This window comes from Rhynchophorus ferrugineus, unplaced genomic scaffold, assembly GCF_030347505.1.
Source record: "Rhynchophorus ferrugineus isolate W39M unplaced genomic scaffold, kcgeb_rfMv2 rfM4, whole genome shotgun sequence".
Taxonomy (NCBI): domain Eukaryota; kingdom Metazoa; phylum Arthropoda; class Insecta; order Coleoptera; family Curculionidae; genus Rhynchophorus; species Rhynchophorus ferrugineus.
The window spans coordinates 1,661,235-1,680,758 of record NW_027472583.1 but is presented as its reverse complement, the minus strand read 5'-3'; the positions used below and the strand labels follow the sequence as shown (position 1 = coordinate 1,680,758).

The 19,524-nt window shown below is 29.4% G+C and overlaps 2 protein-coding genes across 4 annotated transcripts in view; one reads left to right on the top strand and one right to left on the bottom strand.

Annotated features, from left to right (window-relative positions):
* The window catches only part of LOC143195929 (uncharacterized), a 351,357-nt gene that overhangs the window by 197,920 nt on the left and 133,913 nt on the right, over positions 1 to 19,524 (bottom strand). The gene's annotated exons all lie outside the window — the stretch shown is intronic.
* On the top strand, positions 17,066 to 17,832 carry LOC143195675 (uncharacterized). Its single transcript, XM_076403070.1, has 2 exons — positions 17,066 to 17,533; positions 17,592 to 17,832. The coding sequence occupies exons 1-2, from the start codon at positions 17,066 to 17,068 to the stop codon at positions 17,793 to 17,795; spliced, it is 672 nt and encodes a 223-aa protein (XP_076259185.1). The 3' UTR covers positions 17,796 to 17,832.

Here is a 19,524-nt window from a genome sequence, read left to right as displayed (position 1 = left end):
AACTAATCACAAGTTAACAAAAGTTACAGGAATTATAAAGAATTGTATGCTGAATCAAATGGTAGTAAAATAAGTATTATATACCTTTTGGTTTTTAAGTTATACAGTGAAAAGTGTATTGTTCAAAAATATGTGGATCTCGGTTTATGTAAGATATCTTAAAAACTATAAATCCTAAAGTAATTTAACATGGATTTTCGATTCTATCACTCCAAAATACATATATTTTGAAAGTTTTATCAGTATCCCAGGGTTGAAAAAATTCGGTACTTTTTCCATGTATATAGTCGTGAAAATTGGCGATTTTTTGCCATTTTTAAACATTTTGCTATCATTTTCGTTCAACTAATCACAAGTTAACAAAAGTTACAGGAATTATAAAGAATTGTATGCTGAATCAAATGGTAGTAAAATAAGTATTATATACCTTTTGGTTTTTAAGTTATACAGTGAAAAGTGTATTGTTCAAAAATATGTGGATCTCGGTTTATGTAAGATATCTTAAAAACTATAAATCCTAAAGTAATTTAACATGGATTTTCGATTCTATCACTCCAAAATACATATATTTTGAAAGTTTTATCAGTATTACAGGGTTAAAAAAATTCGGTACTTTTTCCATATATATAGTCGTGAAAATTGGCGATTTTTTGCCGTTTTTAAACTTTTTGCTATCATTTTCGTTCAACTAATCACAAGTTAACAAAAGTTACAGGAATTATAAAGAATTGTATGCTGAATCAAATGGTAGTAAAATAAGTATTATATACCTTTTGGTTTTTAAGTTATACAGTGAAAAGTGTATTGTTCAAAAATATGTGGATCTCGGTTTATGTAAGATATCTTAAAAACTATAAATCCTAAAGTAATTTAACATGGATTTTCGATTCTATTGCTCCAAAATACATATATTTTGAAAGTTTTATCAGTATTACAGGGTTAAAAAATTCGGTACTTTTTCCATGTATATAGTCGTGAAAATTGGCGATTTTTTGCCGTTTTTAAACTTTTTGCTATCATTTTCGTTCAACTAATCACAAGTTAACAAAAGTTACAGGAATTATAAAGAATTGTATGCTGAATCTAATGGTAGTAAAATAAGTATTATATACCTTTTGGTTTTTAAGTTATACAGTGAAAAGTGTATTGTTCAAAAATATGTGGATCTCGGTTTATGTAAGATATCTTAAAAACTATAAATCCTAAAGTAATTTAACATGGATTTTCGTTTCTTTCGCTCCAAAATACATATATTTTGAGAGTTTTATCAGTAACCCAGAGTTGAAAAAATTCGGCACTTTTTCCATGTATATAGTCGTGAAAATTCGCGATTTTTTGCCGTTTTAAAACTTTTTGCTATCATTTTCGTTCAACTAATCACAAGTTAACAAAAGTTACAGGAATTATAAAGAGTTGTATGCTGAATCAAATGGTAGTAAAATAAGTATTATATACCTTTTGGTTTTTAAGTTATATAGTGAAAAGTGTATTTTTCAAAAATATGTGGATCTCGGTTTATGTAATATATCTTAAAAACCATAAATCCTAAAGTAATTTAACATGGATTTTCGTTTCTTTCGCTCCAAAATACATATATTCTGAGAGTTTTATCAGTGTCCCCGAGTTGAAAAAGTTCGGCACTTTTTCCATGTATATAGTCGTGAAAATTGGCGATTTTTTGCCGTTTTAAAACTTTTTGCTATCATTTTCGTTCAACTAATCACAAGTTAACAAAAGTTACAGGAATTATAAAGAATTATATGCTAAATGAAATGGTAGCAAAATAATTATTATACACCTTTTGGTTTTTAAGTTATACAGTGAAAAGTGTATTTTTCAAAAATATGTAGATTTCGGTTTATGTAAGATATCTTAAAAACTATAAATCCCAAAGTAAGTTAACATGGATTTTCGTTCCTATCGCTCCAAAATACATATATTTTGAAAGTTTTATCAGTATCCCAGGGTTGAAAAAATTCGGTACTTTTTCCATGTATATAGTCGTGAAAATTGGCGATTTTTTGCCGTTTTTAAAGTTTTGCTATCATTTTTGTTCAACTACTCACAAGTTAATAAAAGTTACAGGAATTATAAAGAATTATATGCTAAATGAAATGGTAGCAAAATAATTATTATACACCTTTTGGTTTTTAAGTTATACAGTGAAAAGTGTATTTTTCAAAAATATGTAGATTTCGGTTTATGTAAGATATCTTAAAAACTATAAATCCCAAAGTAAGTTAACATGGATTTTCGTTTCTATCGCTCCAAAATACATATATTTTGAAAGTTTTATCAGTATCCCAGGGTTGAAAAAATTCGGTACTTTTTCCATGTATATAGTCGTGAAAATTGGCGATTTTTTGCCGTTTTTAAACATTTTGCTATCATTTTCGTTCAACTAATCACAAGTTAACAAAAGTTACAGGAATTATAAAGAATTGTATGCTGAATCAAATGGTAGTAAAATAAGTATTATATACCTTTTGGTTTTTAAGTTATACAGTGAAAAGTGTATTGTTCAAAAATATGTGGATCTCGGTTTATGTAAGATATCTTAAAAACTATAAATCCTAAAGTAATTTAACATGGATTTTCGATTCTATTGCTCCAAAATACATATATTTTGAAAGTTTTATCAGTATTACAGGGTTAAAAAAATTCGGTACTTTTTCCATGTATATAGTCGTGAAAATTGGCGATTTTTTGCCGTTTTTAAACTTTTTGCTATCATTTTCGTTCAACTAATCACAAGTTAACAAAAGTTACAGGAATTATAAAGAATTGTATGCTGAATCTAATGGTAGTAAAATAAGTATTATATACCTTTTGGTTTTTAAGTTATACAGTGAAAAGTGTATTGTTCAAAAATATGTGGATCTCGGTTTATGTAAGATATCTTAAAAACTATAAATCCTAAAGTAATTTAACATGGATTTTCGATTCTATCACTCCAAAATACATATATTTTGAAAGTTTTATCAGTATTACAGGGTTAAAAAAATTCGGTACTTTTTCCATGTATATAGTCGTGAAAATTGGCGATTTTTTGCCGTTTTTAAACTTTTTGCTATCATTTTCGTTCAACTAATCACAAGTTAACAAAAGTTACAGGAATTATAAAGAATTGTATGCTGAATCTAATGGTAGTAAAATAAGTATTATATACCTTTTGGTTTTTAAGTTATACAGTGAAAAGTGTATTGTTCAAAAATATGTGGATCTCGGTTTATGTAAGATATCTTAAAAACTATAAATCCTAAAGTAATTTAACATGGATTTTCGATTCTATTGCTCCAAAATACATATATTTTGAAAGTTTTATCAGTATTACAGGGTTAAAAAAATTCGGTACTTTTTCCATGTATATAGTCGTGAAAATTGGCGATTTTTTGCCGTTTTTAAACTTTTTGCTATCATTTTCGTTCAACTAATCACAAGTTAACAAAAGTTACAGGAATTATAAAGAATTGTATGCTGAATCTAATGGTAGTAAAATAAGTATTATATACCTTTTGGTTTTTAAGTTATACAGTGAAAAGTGTATTGTTCAAAAATATGTGGATCTCGGTTTATGTAATATATCTTAAAAACTATAAATCCTAAAGTAATTTAACATGGATTTTCGATTCTATCACTCCAAAATACATATATTTTGAAAGTTTTATCAGTATTACAGGGTTAAAAAAATTCGGTACTTTTTCCATGTATATAGTCGTGAAAATTGGCGATTTTTTGCCGTTTTTAAACTTTTTGCTATCATTTTCGTTCAACTAATCACAAGTTAACAAAAGTTACAGGAATTATAAAGAATTGTATGCTGAATCAAATGGTAGTAAAATAAGTATTATATACCTTTTGGTTTTTAAGTTATACAGTGAAAAGTGTATTTTTCAAAAATATGTGGATCTCGGTTTATGTAAGATATCTTAAAAACTATAAATCCTAAAGTAATTTAACATGGATTTTCGTTTCTATTGCTCCAAAATACATATATTTTGAAAGTTTTATCAGTATTACAGGGTTAAAAAAATTCGGTACTTTTTCCATGTATATAGTCGTGAAAATTGGCGATTTTTTGCCGTTTTTAAACTTTTTGCTATCATTTTCGTTCAACTAATCACAAGTTAACAAAAGTTACAGGAATTATAAAGAATTGTATGCTGAATCTAATGGTAGTAAAATAAGTATTATATACCTTTTGGTTTTTAAGTTATACAGTGAAAAGTGTATTGTTCAAAAATATGTGGATCTCGGTTTATGTAAGATATCTTAAAAACTATAAATCCTAAAGTAATTTAACATGGATTTTCGATTCTATCACTCCAAAATACATATATTTTGAAAGTTTTATCAGTATTACAGGGTTAAAAAAATTCGGTACTTTTTCCATGTATATAGTCGTGAAAATTGGCGATTTTTTGCCGTTTTTAAACTTTTTGCTATCATTTTCGTTCAACTAATCACAAGTTAACAAAAGTTACAGGAATTATAAAGAATTGTATGCTGAATCTAATGGTAGTAAAATAAGTATTATATACCTTTTGGTTTTTAAGCTATACAGTGAAAAGTGTATTGTTCAAAAATATGTGGATCTCGGTTTATGTAAGATATCTTAAAAACTATAAATCCTAAAGTAATTTAACATGGATTTTCGATTCTATCACTCCAAAATACATATATTTTGAAAGTTTTATCAGTATCCCAGGGTTGAAAAAATTCGGTACTTTTTCCATGTATATAGTCGTGAAAATTGGCGATTTTTTGCCATTTTTAAACATTTTGCTATCATTTTCGTTCAACTAATCACAAGTTAACAAAAGTTACAGGAATTATAAAGAATTGTATGCTGAATCAAATGGTAGTAAAATAAGTATTATATACCTTTTGGTTTTTAAGTTATACAGTGAAAAGTGTATTGTTCAAAAATATGTGGATCTCGGTTTATGTAAGATATCTTAAAAACTATAAATCCTAAAGTAATTTAACATGGATTTTCGATTCTATCACTCCAAAATACATATATTTTGAAAGTTTTATCAATATTACAGGGTTAAAAAAATTCGGTACTTTTTCCATATATATAGTCGTGAAAATTGGCGATTTTTTGCCGTTTTTAAACTTTTTGCTATCATTTTCGTTCAACTAATCACAAGTTAACAAAAGTTACAGGAATTATAAAGAATTGTATGCTGAATCAAATGGTAGTAAAATAAGTATTATATACCTTTTGGTTTTTAAGTTATACAGTGAAAAGTGTATTGTTCAAAAATATGTGGATCTCGGTTTATGTAAGATATCTTAAAAACTATAAATCCTAAAGTAATTTAACATGGATTTTCGATTCTATTGCTCCAAAATACATATATTTTGAAAGTTTTATCAGTATTACAGGGTTAAAAAAATTCGGTACTTTTTCCATGTATATAGTCGTGAAAATTGGCGATTTTTTGCCGTTTTTAAACTTTTTGCTATCATTTTCGTTCAACTAATCACAAGTTAACAAAAGTTACAGGAATTATAAAGAATTGTATGCTGAATCTAATGGTAGTAAAATAAGTATTATATACCTTTTGGTTTTTAAGTTATACAGTGAAAAGTGTATTGTTCAAAAATATGTGGATCTCGGTTTATGTAAGATATCTTAAAAACTATAAATCCTAAAGTAATTTAACATGGATTTTCGATTCTATTGCTCCAAAATACATATATTTTGAAAGTTTTATCAGTATTACAGGGTTAAAAAAATTCGGTACTTTTTCCATGTATATAGTCGTGAAAATTGGCGATTTTTTGCCGTTTTTAAACTTTTTGCTATCATTTTCGTTCAACTAATCACAAGTTAACAAAAGTTACAGGAATTATAAAGAATTGTATGCTGAATCTAATGGTAGTAAAATAAGTATTATATACCTTTTGGTTTTTAAGTTATACAGTGAAAAGTGTATTGTTCAAAAATATGTGGATCTCGGTTTATGTAATATATCTTAAAAACTATAAATCCTAAAGTAATTTAACATGGATTTTCGATTCTATCACTCCAAAATACATATATTTTGAAAGTTTTATCAGTATTACAGGGTTAAAAAAATTCGGTACTTTTTCCATGTATATAGTCGTGAAAATTGGCGATTTTTTGCCGTTTTTAAACTTTTTGCTATCATTTTCGTTCAACTAATCACAAGTTAACAAAAGTTACAGGAATTATAAAGAATTGTATGCTGAATCTAATGGTAGTAAAATAAGTATTATATACCTTTTGGTTTTTAAGTTATACAGTGAAAAGTGTATTTTTCAAAAATATGTGGATCTCGGTTTATGTAAGATATCTTAAAAACTATAAATCCTAAAGTAATTTAACATGGATTTTCGTTTCTATTGCTCCAAAATACCTATATTTTGAAAGTTTTATCGGTATCCCAGGATTGAAAAAATTCGATACTTTTTCCATATATATAGTCGTGAAAATTTGCGATTTTTTGCCGTTTTTAAACTTTTTGCTATCATTTTTGTTCAACTAATCACAAGTTAACAAAAGTTACAGGAATTATAAAGAATTGTATGCTGAATCAAATGGTAGTAAAATAAGTATTATATACCTTTTGGTTTTTAAGTTATACAGTGAAAAGTGTATTTTTCAAAAATATGTGGATTTCGGTTTATGTAAAATATCTTAAAAACTATAAATCCTACAGTAATTTAACATGAATTTTCGTTTCTATCCCTCCAAAATACATATATTTTGAAAGTTTTATCAGTATCCCAGGGTTGAAAAAATTCGGTACTTTTTCCATGTATATAGTCGTGAAAATTGGCGATTTTTTGCCATTTTTAAACATTTTGCTATCATTTTCGTTCAACTAATCACAAGTTAACAAAAGTTACAGGAATTATAAAGAATTGTATGCTGAATCAAATGGTAGTAAAATAAGTATTATATACCTTTTGGTTTTTAAGTTATACAGTGAAAAGTGTATTGTTCAAAAATATGTGGATCTCGGTTTATGTAAGATATCTTAAAAACTATAAATCCTAAAGTAATTTAACATGGATTTTCGATTCTATCACTCCAAAATACATATATTTTGAAAGTTTTATCAGTATTACAGGGTTAAAAAAATTCGGTACTTTTTCCATATATATAGTCGTGAAAATTGGCGATTTTTTGCCGTTTTTAAACTTTTTGCTATCATTTTCGTTCAACTAATCACAAGTTAACAAAAGTTACAGGAATTATAAAGAATTGTATGCTGAATCAAATGGTAGTAAAATAAGTATTATATACCTTTTGGTTTTTAAGTTATACAGTGAAAAGTGTATTGTTCAAAAATATGTGGATCTCGGTTTATGTAAGATATCTTAAAAACTATAAATCCTAAAGTAATTTAACATGGATTTTCGATTCTATTGCTCCAAAATACATATATTTTGAAAGTTTTATCAGTATTACAGGGTTAAAAAAATTCGGTACTTTTTCCATGTATATAGTCGTGAAAATTGGCGATTTTTTGCCGTTTTTAAACTTTTTGCTATCATTTTCGTTCAACTAATCACAAGTTAACAAAAGTTACAGGAATTATAAAGAATTGTATGCTGAATCTAATGGTAGTAAAATAAGTATTATATACCTTTTGGTTTTTAAGTTATACAGTGAAAAGTGTATTGTTCAAAAATATGTGGATCTCGGTTTATGTAAGATATCTTAAAAACTATAAATCCTAAAGTAATTTAACATGGATTTTCGATTCTATTGCTCCAAAATACATATATTTTGAAAGTTTTATCAGTATTACAGGGTTAAAAAAATTCGGTACTTTTTCCATGTATATAGTCGTGAAAATTGGCGATTTTTTGCCGTTTTTAAACTTTTTGCTATCATTTTCGTTCAACTAATCACAAGTTAACAAAAGTTACAGGAATTATAAAGAATTGTATGCTGAATCTAATGGTAGTAAAATAAGTATTATATACCTTTTGGTTTTTAAGTTATACAGTGAAAAGTGTATTGTTCAAAAATATGTGGATCTCGGTTTATGTAATATATCTTAAAAACTATAAATCCTAAAGTAATTTAACATGGATTTTCGATTCTATCACTCCAAAATACATATATTTTGAAAGTTTTATCAGTATTACAGGGTTAAAAAAATTCGGTACTTTTTCCATGTATATAGTCGTGAAAATTGGCGATTTTTTGCCGTTTTTAAACTTTTTGCTATCATTTTCGTTCAACTAATCACAAGTTAACAAAAGTTACAGGAATTATAAAGAATTGTATGCTGAATCTAATGGTAGTAAAATAAGTATTATATACCTTTTGGTTTTTAAGTTATACAGTGAAAAGTGTATTGTTCAAAAATATGTGGATCTCGGTTTATGTAAGATATCTTAAAAACTATAAATCCTAAAGTAATTTAACATGGATTTTCGATTCTATCACTCCAAAATACATATATTTTGAAAGTTTTATCAGTATTACAGGGTTAAAAAAATTCGGTACTTTTTCCATGTATATAGTCGTGAAAATTGGCGATTTTTTGCCGTTTTTAAACTTTTTGCTATCATTTTCGTTCAACTAATCACAAGTTAACAAAAGTTACAGGAATTATAAAGAATTGTATGCTGAATCAAATGGTAGTAAAATAAGTATTATATACCTTTTGGTTTTTAAGTTATACAGTGAAAAGTGTATTTTTCAAAAATATGTGGATCTCGGTTTATGTAAGATATCTTAAAAACTATAAATCCTAAAGTAATTTAACATGGATTTTCGTTTCTATTGCTCCAAAATACATATATTTTGAAAGTTTTATCGGTATCTCAGGGTTGAAAAAATTCGATACTTTTTCCATATATATAGTCGTGAAAATTTGCGATTTTTTGCCGTTTTTAAACTTTTTGCTATCATTTTTGTTCAACTAATCACAAGTTAACAAAAGTTACAGGAATTATAAAGAATTGTATGCTGAATCAAATGGTAGTAAAATAAGTATTATATACCTTTTGGTTTTTAAGTTATACAGTGAAAAGTGTATTTTTCAAAAATATGTGGATTTCGGTTTATGTAAAATATCTTAAAAACTATAAATCCTACAGTAATTTAACATGAATTTTCGTTTCTATCCCTCCAAAATACATATATTTTGAAAGTTTTATCAGTATCCCAGGGTTGAAAAAATTCGGTACTTTTTCCATGTATATAGTCGTGAAAATTGGCCATTTTTTGCCGTTTTTAAACTTTTTGCTATCATTTTCGTTCAACTAATCACAAGTTAACAAAAGTTACAGGAATTATAAAGAATTGTATGCTGAATCAAATGGTAGTAAAATAAGTATTATATACCTTTTGGTTTTTAAGTTATACAGTGAAAAGTGTATTTTTCAAAAATATGTGGATCTCGGTTTATGTAAGATATCTTAAAAACTATAAATCCTAAAGTAATATAACATGGATTTTCGTTTCTATTGCTCCAAAATACATATATTTTGAAAGTTTTATCGGTATCCCAGGGTTGAAAAAATTCGATACTTTTTCCATATATATAGTCGTGAAAATTTGCGATTTTTTGCCGTTTTTAAACTTTTTGCTATCATTTTTGTTCAACTAATCACAAGTTAACGAAAGTTACAGGAATTATAAAGAATTGTATGCTGAATCAAATGGTAGTAAAATAATTATTATACACCTTTTGGTTTTTAAGTTATACAGTGAAAAGTGTATTTTTCAAAAATATGTGGATCGGGGTTTATGTAAGATATCTTAAAAACTATTAATCCTAAAGTAATTTAACATGGATTTTCGATTCTATCACTCCAAAATACATATATTTTGAGTTTTATCAGTATCCCAGGGTTGAAAAAATTCGGTACTTTTTCCATGTATATAGTCGTGAAAATTGGCGATTTTTTGCCGTTTTTAAACTTTTTGCTATCATTTTCGTTCAACTAATCACAAGTTAACAAAAGGTACAGGAATTATAAAGAATTGTATGCTGAATCAAATGGTAGTAAAATAAGTATTATATACCTTTTGGTTTTTAAGTTATACAGTGAAAAGTGTATTTTTCAAAAATAAGTGGATCTCGGTTTATGTAAGATATCTCAAAAACTGTAAATCCTAAAGTAATTTAACATGGATTTTCGTTTCTCTCCCTCCAAAATACATATATTTTGAGAGTTCTATCAGTATCCCAGAGTTGAAAAAATTCAGCACTCCTTCCATATATATAGACGTGAAAATTGGCGATTTTTTGTCGTTTTTAAACTTTTTGCTATTATTTTCGTTCAACCAATCAATAAAGAATTGTATTTCAAATTAAGTAGGATTAAAAGAATTTTTATACAACATTTAGTTGTTAAGTTATACAATGAAAAATGAATGTGAGTTTCCGTCTATGTCGCATACCTTAAAGTTTTTTATTGCGCATTCATCTTGCCGGTATAACCTAAGAAAAGTATGCATATTTAATTAAAAATGTAACGACAAATGAAGAAAGTAAATAATGAAATCGGATATTAAAAGAACATATTGATTATGTTGCTGCTGCAGAATAGTTTCAATATAATTATTACAGGGACTCTTATTGTTTACCTCTTAGTAATATAAATACCGCCATATTTGAAATTAAACAAAAATCAACAAAATAGTGAAGTGCGAACATTTTTCAGAACCTGCCCACAAGTTATATAGCACTGAGCACAGTACATCATACGACATCAATAGTTGTTAACCTTGCTGTAAATTTCCGCGACAACAAAAAAATATATGGACTAATAATTAATTTAACTTAATTAAGAGTATAATGAAATATATTAACTAAGAGTATCGCTAGTCAACAATTTACTAATAATGGCTGATGGTAACTTTGTTTTAGGAAATAGAAATGTCAGCTGGAGCAATGGTCCTTCAGTTTTTGGCTATAACACGTCAATTGAAAAATCCCCAGCCTAGCATAGTAAAACACATTTTTTTGCCAAAATTAGTTTTTTTTATTCAACATAATTCCCTTCAAGAGTAATATAGTGATCATAGCGACACTCCAACTTTTCGATATTATTTTTGTAGTACGATTTGTCCTTTGCTTCAAAAAAGGCCTCAGTTTCGGCTATCACCTCTTCATTCGACGAAAATATCTTCCCAGCGTGCATTCTTTTGAGATCTGAGAGCAGGAAATAGTCGCTGCGCGTCAGACCTGGATAATACGGTGGATGAGGAAGCAATTCGAAGCCCAATTCATGAATTTTTGCCATCGTTTTCACTGACTTGTGACACGATGACTGACGTGTCTTGGTGAAGCAGCACTTTCTTTTTCTTCAAATGCGGCCGCTTTTCGGCGATTTCGTCGTTCAAACAGTCCAATAACACTATGTAATAGTCGCTGTTATTGGTCCTTCCTTTTTCAAGGTAGTGAATGAAGATTATTCCATGCGCATCCCAAAATACAGACGCCATAACCTTGCCAGCCGACTGTTGCGTCTTCCCACACTTTGGAGCGGGTTCATCATGTGCAGCAAACTCGAATGATTGTAGATTGGACTTCGGAGTGAAACGATGGAGCCATGTTTCATCCATTGTCACATTGGTTTATTACGATTGATTATTTTAAAACACTACTCCGAATCATCAACTCATCGTTGTTTTTAGTCAGAAGTGAGCTCGCGCGGCACGCACTTTGCACAGAGTACACGTTCAGTTGATATCTTTAGAGTGCCTTCTATTTCATTCAATTTCAATTTACGGTCATTCAAAATCATTTTGTGGATTTTTTTAATGTTTTCGTCGGTAACAACCTCTTTTGGACGTCCACTGCGTTCACCGACTTCGGTGCTCATTTCACCACATCTAAACTTAGCGCATACCAATCCTTGATGGTTGATTTTCCTGGGGCAGTGTCCGGAAACTTGGCATCGAGCCAAGTATTTGCTTCAACTGTATTTTTTTCCTTCAAAAAGCAATATTTTATCAACACGCGAAATTCCTTTTTAGCCATTTATTTCACAATAACAAAAGCTGCTTTACTCAAAATACTAAAATTCACATACTAATGATCCGACAGCTCTCAAATTTATACACGCATCTTTAGAGGCTTAGTGCTAACTAAAAAACATATGGATTTAATTCTGGTAGCGCCATCTATGTGCCAGGCCGGCAACTTTTCAATTGATCTGTTACATTCCTTCACAATATTGATGCAAAATCAGCAAGTGAGACCTTTTCCAATGAACTTGATCTTCCAAATTCCATCAGCAATGGCAATTTAAGGACAATTATTGTTCGATGTTTTTATCTATTGTAAAAATCACCAAATCTCACTATAAATAAACCAAATAGAGATCAAACTCTGCGTCAGTATAGAGTCCAGTTGTGTTAACTGAAAATCATGAATTTATTATACTCTACTGACAGAAGATGGTGCTTTGATTTTATTTTACTTTGATATCAGACGTTAAAAAAATATGTTCTATTTTGATCCATTTTACTATAGATCTCAAACTGTAAACATTGCAATACACGTAATGTAATCAAAATCGACAACAACAAATATAAGTATGCATATTTATGTACGCCATGTAGTCTACGTATGTCATATACGGAACTAGCCAATGCATTTTTCAGTTATCACCGTTCAGCTGTCGAATAATTCGGTATTCCATCTCAGTAGGCAATTGTTTTTGGAATTACGTTTTAATGCGTTAAAAAATTGCGCAATTATACGCTTTCATGCGAGAAAGTGTCATTCGCTCGCTTACGATTTGAATTCAAATGCAGCCGATGACGTACGTATGTAAATATTTTGTTCTTATTGTTACAGAAATAAATAAATATGTTTACTTTTATTGCCGAATTCCCAGGATATCGATAACGAACTGGCTCCAAATTTGTACTTGTTGTTCTTCTGTGTTAAAAACTCATGGGACACAATTAACTAAAGCACCAATGAAAGATATGGAAATCAACAGTACAATAAAAGACGTAAGTTGTTCCTAATCATTTATAGTTCTGTGATATTTTTATTTGTTATCACAATCTATTTAGTTTAGAAACTTTTTAAAAATTAAAGAAGACATTTCTATTGTTACGTAATTAATAATGTTATACTGCATAATAACAACAAATAATATTAAACATAAATATTATATATACCAGATTGTTTAAAAGTTCGTGGATTTTTAAATGAATTTAGTTGTTCTTCTTTAGTCTGCGAACAGACAGTCGTCCATGCCAGGAAACCTTTTAATGTAATTAATTTAATGTGTTGACTGTAAAAATTTCTACATCACGATGCAAATCTTCAAACAGATACAGCTCCACAGCTCTATACCATATAACCATATTGATTTGAACACCTGATTGTAGATTAGTATCTTATTGTGAATTGAATTTTCTTCCAAGTAGCCAATATAGCTGTTTTGAGCTATATTTTGGTTTGTGTCCGGATAATTTCTTTTTGACATGTTCCTTCTGTTTTCACTTGACATCTAGTGTCATGCCTAAATATTTAGCATGTTTAAATATGGTACTATAGCACAATAGTTTCTTGTCTATTAGTTTATCGCTAGCTGCCTATTCTCTTTATGGATGCTTCTTGATTCTTATCCACTGCGTGAAAATAAAACGAAAATTTTTGAAAATTTATTTAAAATCACAATCAAATCATATGAGCAGTTGTTAAAGCTCTCAAAAATAATATGAGTTGAAATCTAATCTTTAACGTGTTTCAAAATCAACAAATCGGTTGGCTATCACTCCTTGGTCTCTCATTTTGATTGAGAATCGCGATGGTAAATGGTAAAATAACGCTATAAATATGTTATGTCATATTTAAATTGGTATTTAGATGTTTTCCCGTTCCTTTAAATATGACTTCCAACCTCGTTTTAAAATAAGTACCCTAGATCATCTACTTAGAAGTTATTTCTGTGAATCGGCAAACTTTGAATACTATATCATATATATTTTCTTTTCGACATCTTTCATCAATATTAGGTATTGTTTTGAATTTCTTTTTTCAGTTCTCTGTAAAGTTTCCGGTATAGTTTTCGTCTCCATCGCTCAATACCCTTTATATACTGATAAAACAGTAGCCTTTGTTCTTCACTCACCTCAGATAAAATTGTTTTCAGGAAAAAAGTCTAGGACGTTGTGCCAGAAGTGGCCTAAGGTCCAGAAAATTGGGAGTTTTATAGTTATGGGCTTTCATATTGCTCAAAAGCAAATATTACATATCCATCTTTAGCCACTGATTTTGTAAATGGTTTTGTTAAGTTTAATATCTACTGGTGATAAAAGAATCTTTTTGAGGTTTATTAAAGTTCTGTAACTTGATACGTTACAGTGTTTCTTATAGGTTTTTTATACCAATGTACATTGCTCTATTGTCTATACTCTACACATATGTAACTAAGGAAAATGTAAACAACTTATGAATATTCACACAGCATACAGTTATAAAAATATGAATGAATAGCTGAATTTTGGATTTAACAGTATGCCAGTTTTAGAGAGAAAATGTTTACTGAAATTATATTTATAGTCTTTTCTTGTTATTGTTACTTTAATTATTAAAACATTTTGAAATTATCAAATTGAATTAAATGTAAACGTGGATTTATAGCACTATTCAACTAACAATACAAATGCACACAAAGGCAATTTGACATCTGTTCGTAATTGAAAATTAGAAAATGATCTTTAATGATGTTCGCCCGATTTGATATTTTCCTGGTAATTCACTTATAATTGGGACAACTTCATAATGATGCCTAATGACGCTGTTTATCATTGTTATTTGTGTCATAATTTAATAATATTTTCGAATAGGTTTCAATAAGTTACAACACGAAAATATTCTTCGAGTTGATTTTCCTTAAACGTTCATAGAAAACCAAAAAAAAAAAAATCCCAATAACAAGACATTGGTTGTTAACCAGTTTATTATTCATATATCACGTTGTTACATGATATTATATTATATTTGTTTTTTATCAGAATTAGCTATTAAGATACATTAGTTTATTAGCATTTGTTTGTTAAAATGTGATTTAATATTTGTGTTAACATTGTGCATATAAATCTTATAGTAGGTTGAATTAATCAGAGTTAATTCAGATAGAATCAGACAATAAAGAATCGTAGAAGAGGTGCTGTAAGATATTTTTGTTGCTTGAAACGGTGTGATTGACTTTCACTTGATGTGATGATGATATAAATGGTATTAAATTTGATAATGGTTTACTAATTCTGTAATACTTGACTTGACACAGTTTTAGAAAATAATCTTTCAGATGGAGCTGACGTAGCAAGGAGGAAGATATTCTTTGTACACTCATATACATGTCACATTACACAATTAAAATAATTCATGAAAGATACATTGTCACACCAAAATGTCAATAAATAGATCAAAATGAACAGAATTAAATACACTTAATGATCTAATAACCTTAGTACAAGGAATGAAAGAGTCCTCAATAGCCCTACTAAGAAAAATTCATCTCAGATATCTTCTGAGTTTGTCCACATATCTACCATATTCGATTATAAATTCATAAGGATTATACAGTCCTTGATAGAATCAAAAGTATCTTATATGAAGTATACCCCAAGAATAATATTAGCAACATTGTTGAGTACTGCTAATAAAAACTGATTAGTAATCTCAATTAAGCCATTATCGTTAAAAGCAAAATTTTATTGATTATATAACAATTATTGAATAACTTAAAGAATACAGTATATCAACAATTCTCTTACCCTGACATAATACACACAAACATCTACAAACATTTTTCAGGCTCATATAAAACAAATTTTTAGGATAATTAAAAACCCATTTACGTACTTGTTTATATTATGACATCAGTCGAAATCTGGTACGTAAATTTACTGGAGAAAGCATCAATTAATTATCGCGCACTCTCGTTCTTCGAACTCGAAGGTCTCGATCAGGTGATCTTGTTCGGGATGCTGCCCGTGTGTGTGTGTGTGTATATATGTGCGTGCATGGTTGTATGGTACAGGTGGTTCAAAAGGAACCGAAGAATGTGAATGAAACAGCTTATAGGTCACGCCACACGAAAAGGTCGATGAAACCAATACTAATTTATCTGAATGGTTTCGGATCGGGATGTCGTTTCTGTTTTTCTGGTTTTCTTGGCGATATCGAACGAGGTACCGTTAGCTTCGAACCTTCAAAGTCGCTGGTGCTTGGATTTAAGATGGACACTAGCACCATCATTCGTAGCATATTTTCCAAGGCAAATTAAGGTTATTTAGAGCAAAACAGTTTAATAGAAGGACATAGAGACTTTACTGCAACACATAACAATTTTTGGTTCAATATAACAACGGATGAGAACATTCACTGATGATGCAATAAAAAACATTCGAGTTTGAAGAGGATTAAAAAGATTTCATTCATTAATTCATAATTATGAACGAGAGTTTGATCTACAGTCACGAGTGAATATACACCTAACTCATCATTTAACATGTACTGACGATTAGATCACTATTAGTAAAAAGAAAGACATATAGTCCTTTCAATAAAACAGTCAATTCAAGTCAAAGATGACCTAGAATATATTGCCAAATGCGGTTTATAAAAAAAATAGAAATCTTCTAGTTAAAACGAGGCAGAACATGTAACCGAATTGTGATTGTGATTCCACAATCTGCCCTATAGACAATAAGTATTTCTAATGTTTATATTATATATACATGTCATGTAGAAAGTAGAAAATCACTTCATTAAGCGATCTCCTGTATAAAATATTATCTTAATTAATTAGTCTTATTCTAAAGCTTATTCTAAAGTCTATATATGTCCAGTAATCAGATCAGGTGGTGTTAAGCGTTTTAGTCTACGCACTTCACTATCACGTCGCATATTTAGCTGGTCGGAGAGTATGTTGGGATGCACTGACACTCTTTCGAAGCACTTCACACAAAGACACTCTACGCTACCACAAAGAATTAAAACCAGTAACTATTACTGATGACAGTTTGTCAAAACAATGTCAGTGTAATCGATTTAATACAAACGTCAGCTCTAAAACAGACGAGATGTCATTTTTAAAATACTACGGTAATATTTTTGATGCATTATGTAATTTACATAATCTACCCAAAAGGAAATACGTATCCAAAGTGTTGGTGAAACTACCACCTTACATATTTCCAAGTTATCGCATTGTAGTTAACCCATACATCATCAAATCGAATCGAAGAACACTGAACCTGCTCGATCACAGCTCCTCATCATCATCTAATGAACTTACCCTGATCACCAGTACCCCAAATAAGAGAATTAGAAAGAAGAAAAAGAAAATCTGCTGCCTACGGTGCAAGGAAAAATTGTCCAGCTCGGAGACAACATTGTTAAGTCAAACTGGGAGCAAAGAAGGATCGGACTCGATGATACCGCCAGCACCGCCATTGCCATCTGGTGACTTCTTGAAATTTGAGGAAGACGAAGTTGTATCCCGTACTCCGCAAAAGAGGCTCACCATTTCTGATATTAAAACAGTCAAGGTTTGGCGTTATTATACCGATTACATGGAGATAAGTAACAGGGAGGTTTTCTTTTTAGCTACGGCCATCGACGGTAGAAATTGAGGTACCAAAAACGCCAGAGGTAAGCGACATGATGGCGATACTCAGACGTAGATTCGCAGCTTTGCATTCATCGATGTTTGAAGACGATAGCTGTAGTAATAGCAGTGGATGTTCATCAGATAATTATCAGAACTCCTGGGCCAATATGCAGAACTATATACCAATAAGAATAGTTTAAAAATGTATTCTACAGTGAAACAATGGAATAAAATGTCTATTAGTCTTTAATTACATTAATATTGTAACAAATTACATATACTCCCAATAACAAAATAAAGCATAGAATCATTAAGAGTGTTCAAGCACTAATGCTCAGTGTTCAAGTTTTTAAATGAGTTTTAAAACTCATTTAAATACCATTTCTTTGTCCATATTTTTTTATTTCTTATTAGAGTGTCGACTCTTACTTTTTTTCTAGTTTTGCTCTTCTTCCATGAGATGTTTGTTGAAATTGTGGATTGTCGATGACGTCGTATTGTTTCTGGAGAAAACTTTCCAAATTGTTTTTGTACAACACTAGAATATTAGTAATTTTTATTGTTTTCCATAGTTCGTTGTGACTCAGTCCTAGCGTATATTTAAATTCATGAGATATACGTCAGCTACACCAATAGCTTGATTAAAATGGCTACGGAAGCTGTTAGTTTCATTTTAAAAGATAATATTATGCCTTGACTTGGTTGTAATTATTTCTGATGCTTGAAGCAAAGCCACCAACTAAAATACAAGTTGTTTCACTATATTTCATGATTTAAAATACATTGTTATAAGTAAAGACTATATTAAATAAACTATTTTTTGAATACTTTTGAGATGTAATAACATTAAATTTAACCATTTCGAAAAAAAATTCTCGAAATAGCCAAGTGATGATGTAGTTATAAGACTATTAAAAAGTTCGAATTGACACTATGGACGATAATATTGAAATTATTATGGCCAAGGAATTTTCTTTAGGTAAAAATTATTTATTCAGATTTTTAATATTGAACAATGAATACAATTATTTATTTTAGACGGTGTTATTCATTGATGATGTTCATTAGGATTCTTCAAATACCGCTTGTTTGACAAACAGTATATTCCTGAAGCGGTTTTCCAAAATATTTTATTCATAGTATAATGGTATATATGTATGTGTAGCTAAAAGACATTCTAATAGAATAGAACCTTCCAATGAACTTCAAGTGAGAAACGAGAATGGACCAGTTTTTGTCATGTATCTGACGCCAAAACTATATTACCGAAAGTTTCTACTTTCGTCAGTCCGATCAAAGAACTCTTAAAACGTATCTGAGGCTTTGAGAAACAGGTGACATTAACAGAATCTGTTTCAAATTTACATTTAACCTGGAATGTTTTAAATCACCAATGATGAAGATAACGATGTTCCCTTAAGTGTAATTAGGGAAGAATTGCAATCGTAATCGCATTTCACTGACGATTTTCCATTTGCCTGTCATCCAATTGATGTGACACCCACCTCCCCATCGTTTGGATTTTCCCCATTCCTCGTAATCGGTTGCTAATCGATTCTTAGGCCACGTTTAACACTTCTATCAATTTTTTCTGAGTTTGGGTTCGGTCTTGATCCAATAACTCTTCATCATCTCTCTCTAACTCTCAATTTCGCATCTTCAAAAACTTTTTTAGGTCTACGAGAACTTTATTCTCGTGCACATCGAAATCACCACTTTTGAATTTTCCAAACCTTGCCTCACATGCTTTTAAGGTTATAGCAAGCTCATTCGGATTTTCCTTTTAATTCTGTGACAGTATTACTTTCGCAAAATATAACATATATACCTTTGAAGCTTGATGTCAGTAGTATAGAATGACATATGTGTCCAATCATAACATTACATACGTAAGCTTAGCAGTATTTGTTAGAAAAAATGGTAAGGACT

Bases quoted from the DNA above. Each gene is read 5' to 3' on its own strand.
- LOC143195675 (XM_076403070.1), top strand. From the start codon at position 17,066: ATGTCATTTTTAAAATACTACGGTAATATTTTTGATGCATTATGTAAT. The intron at 17,534-17,591 runs GTTTGGCGTTAT...TTTTCTTTTTAG, and splicing joins CTGATATTAAAACAGTCAAG to CTACGGCCATCGACGGTAGA.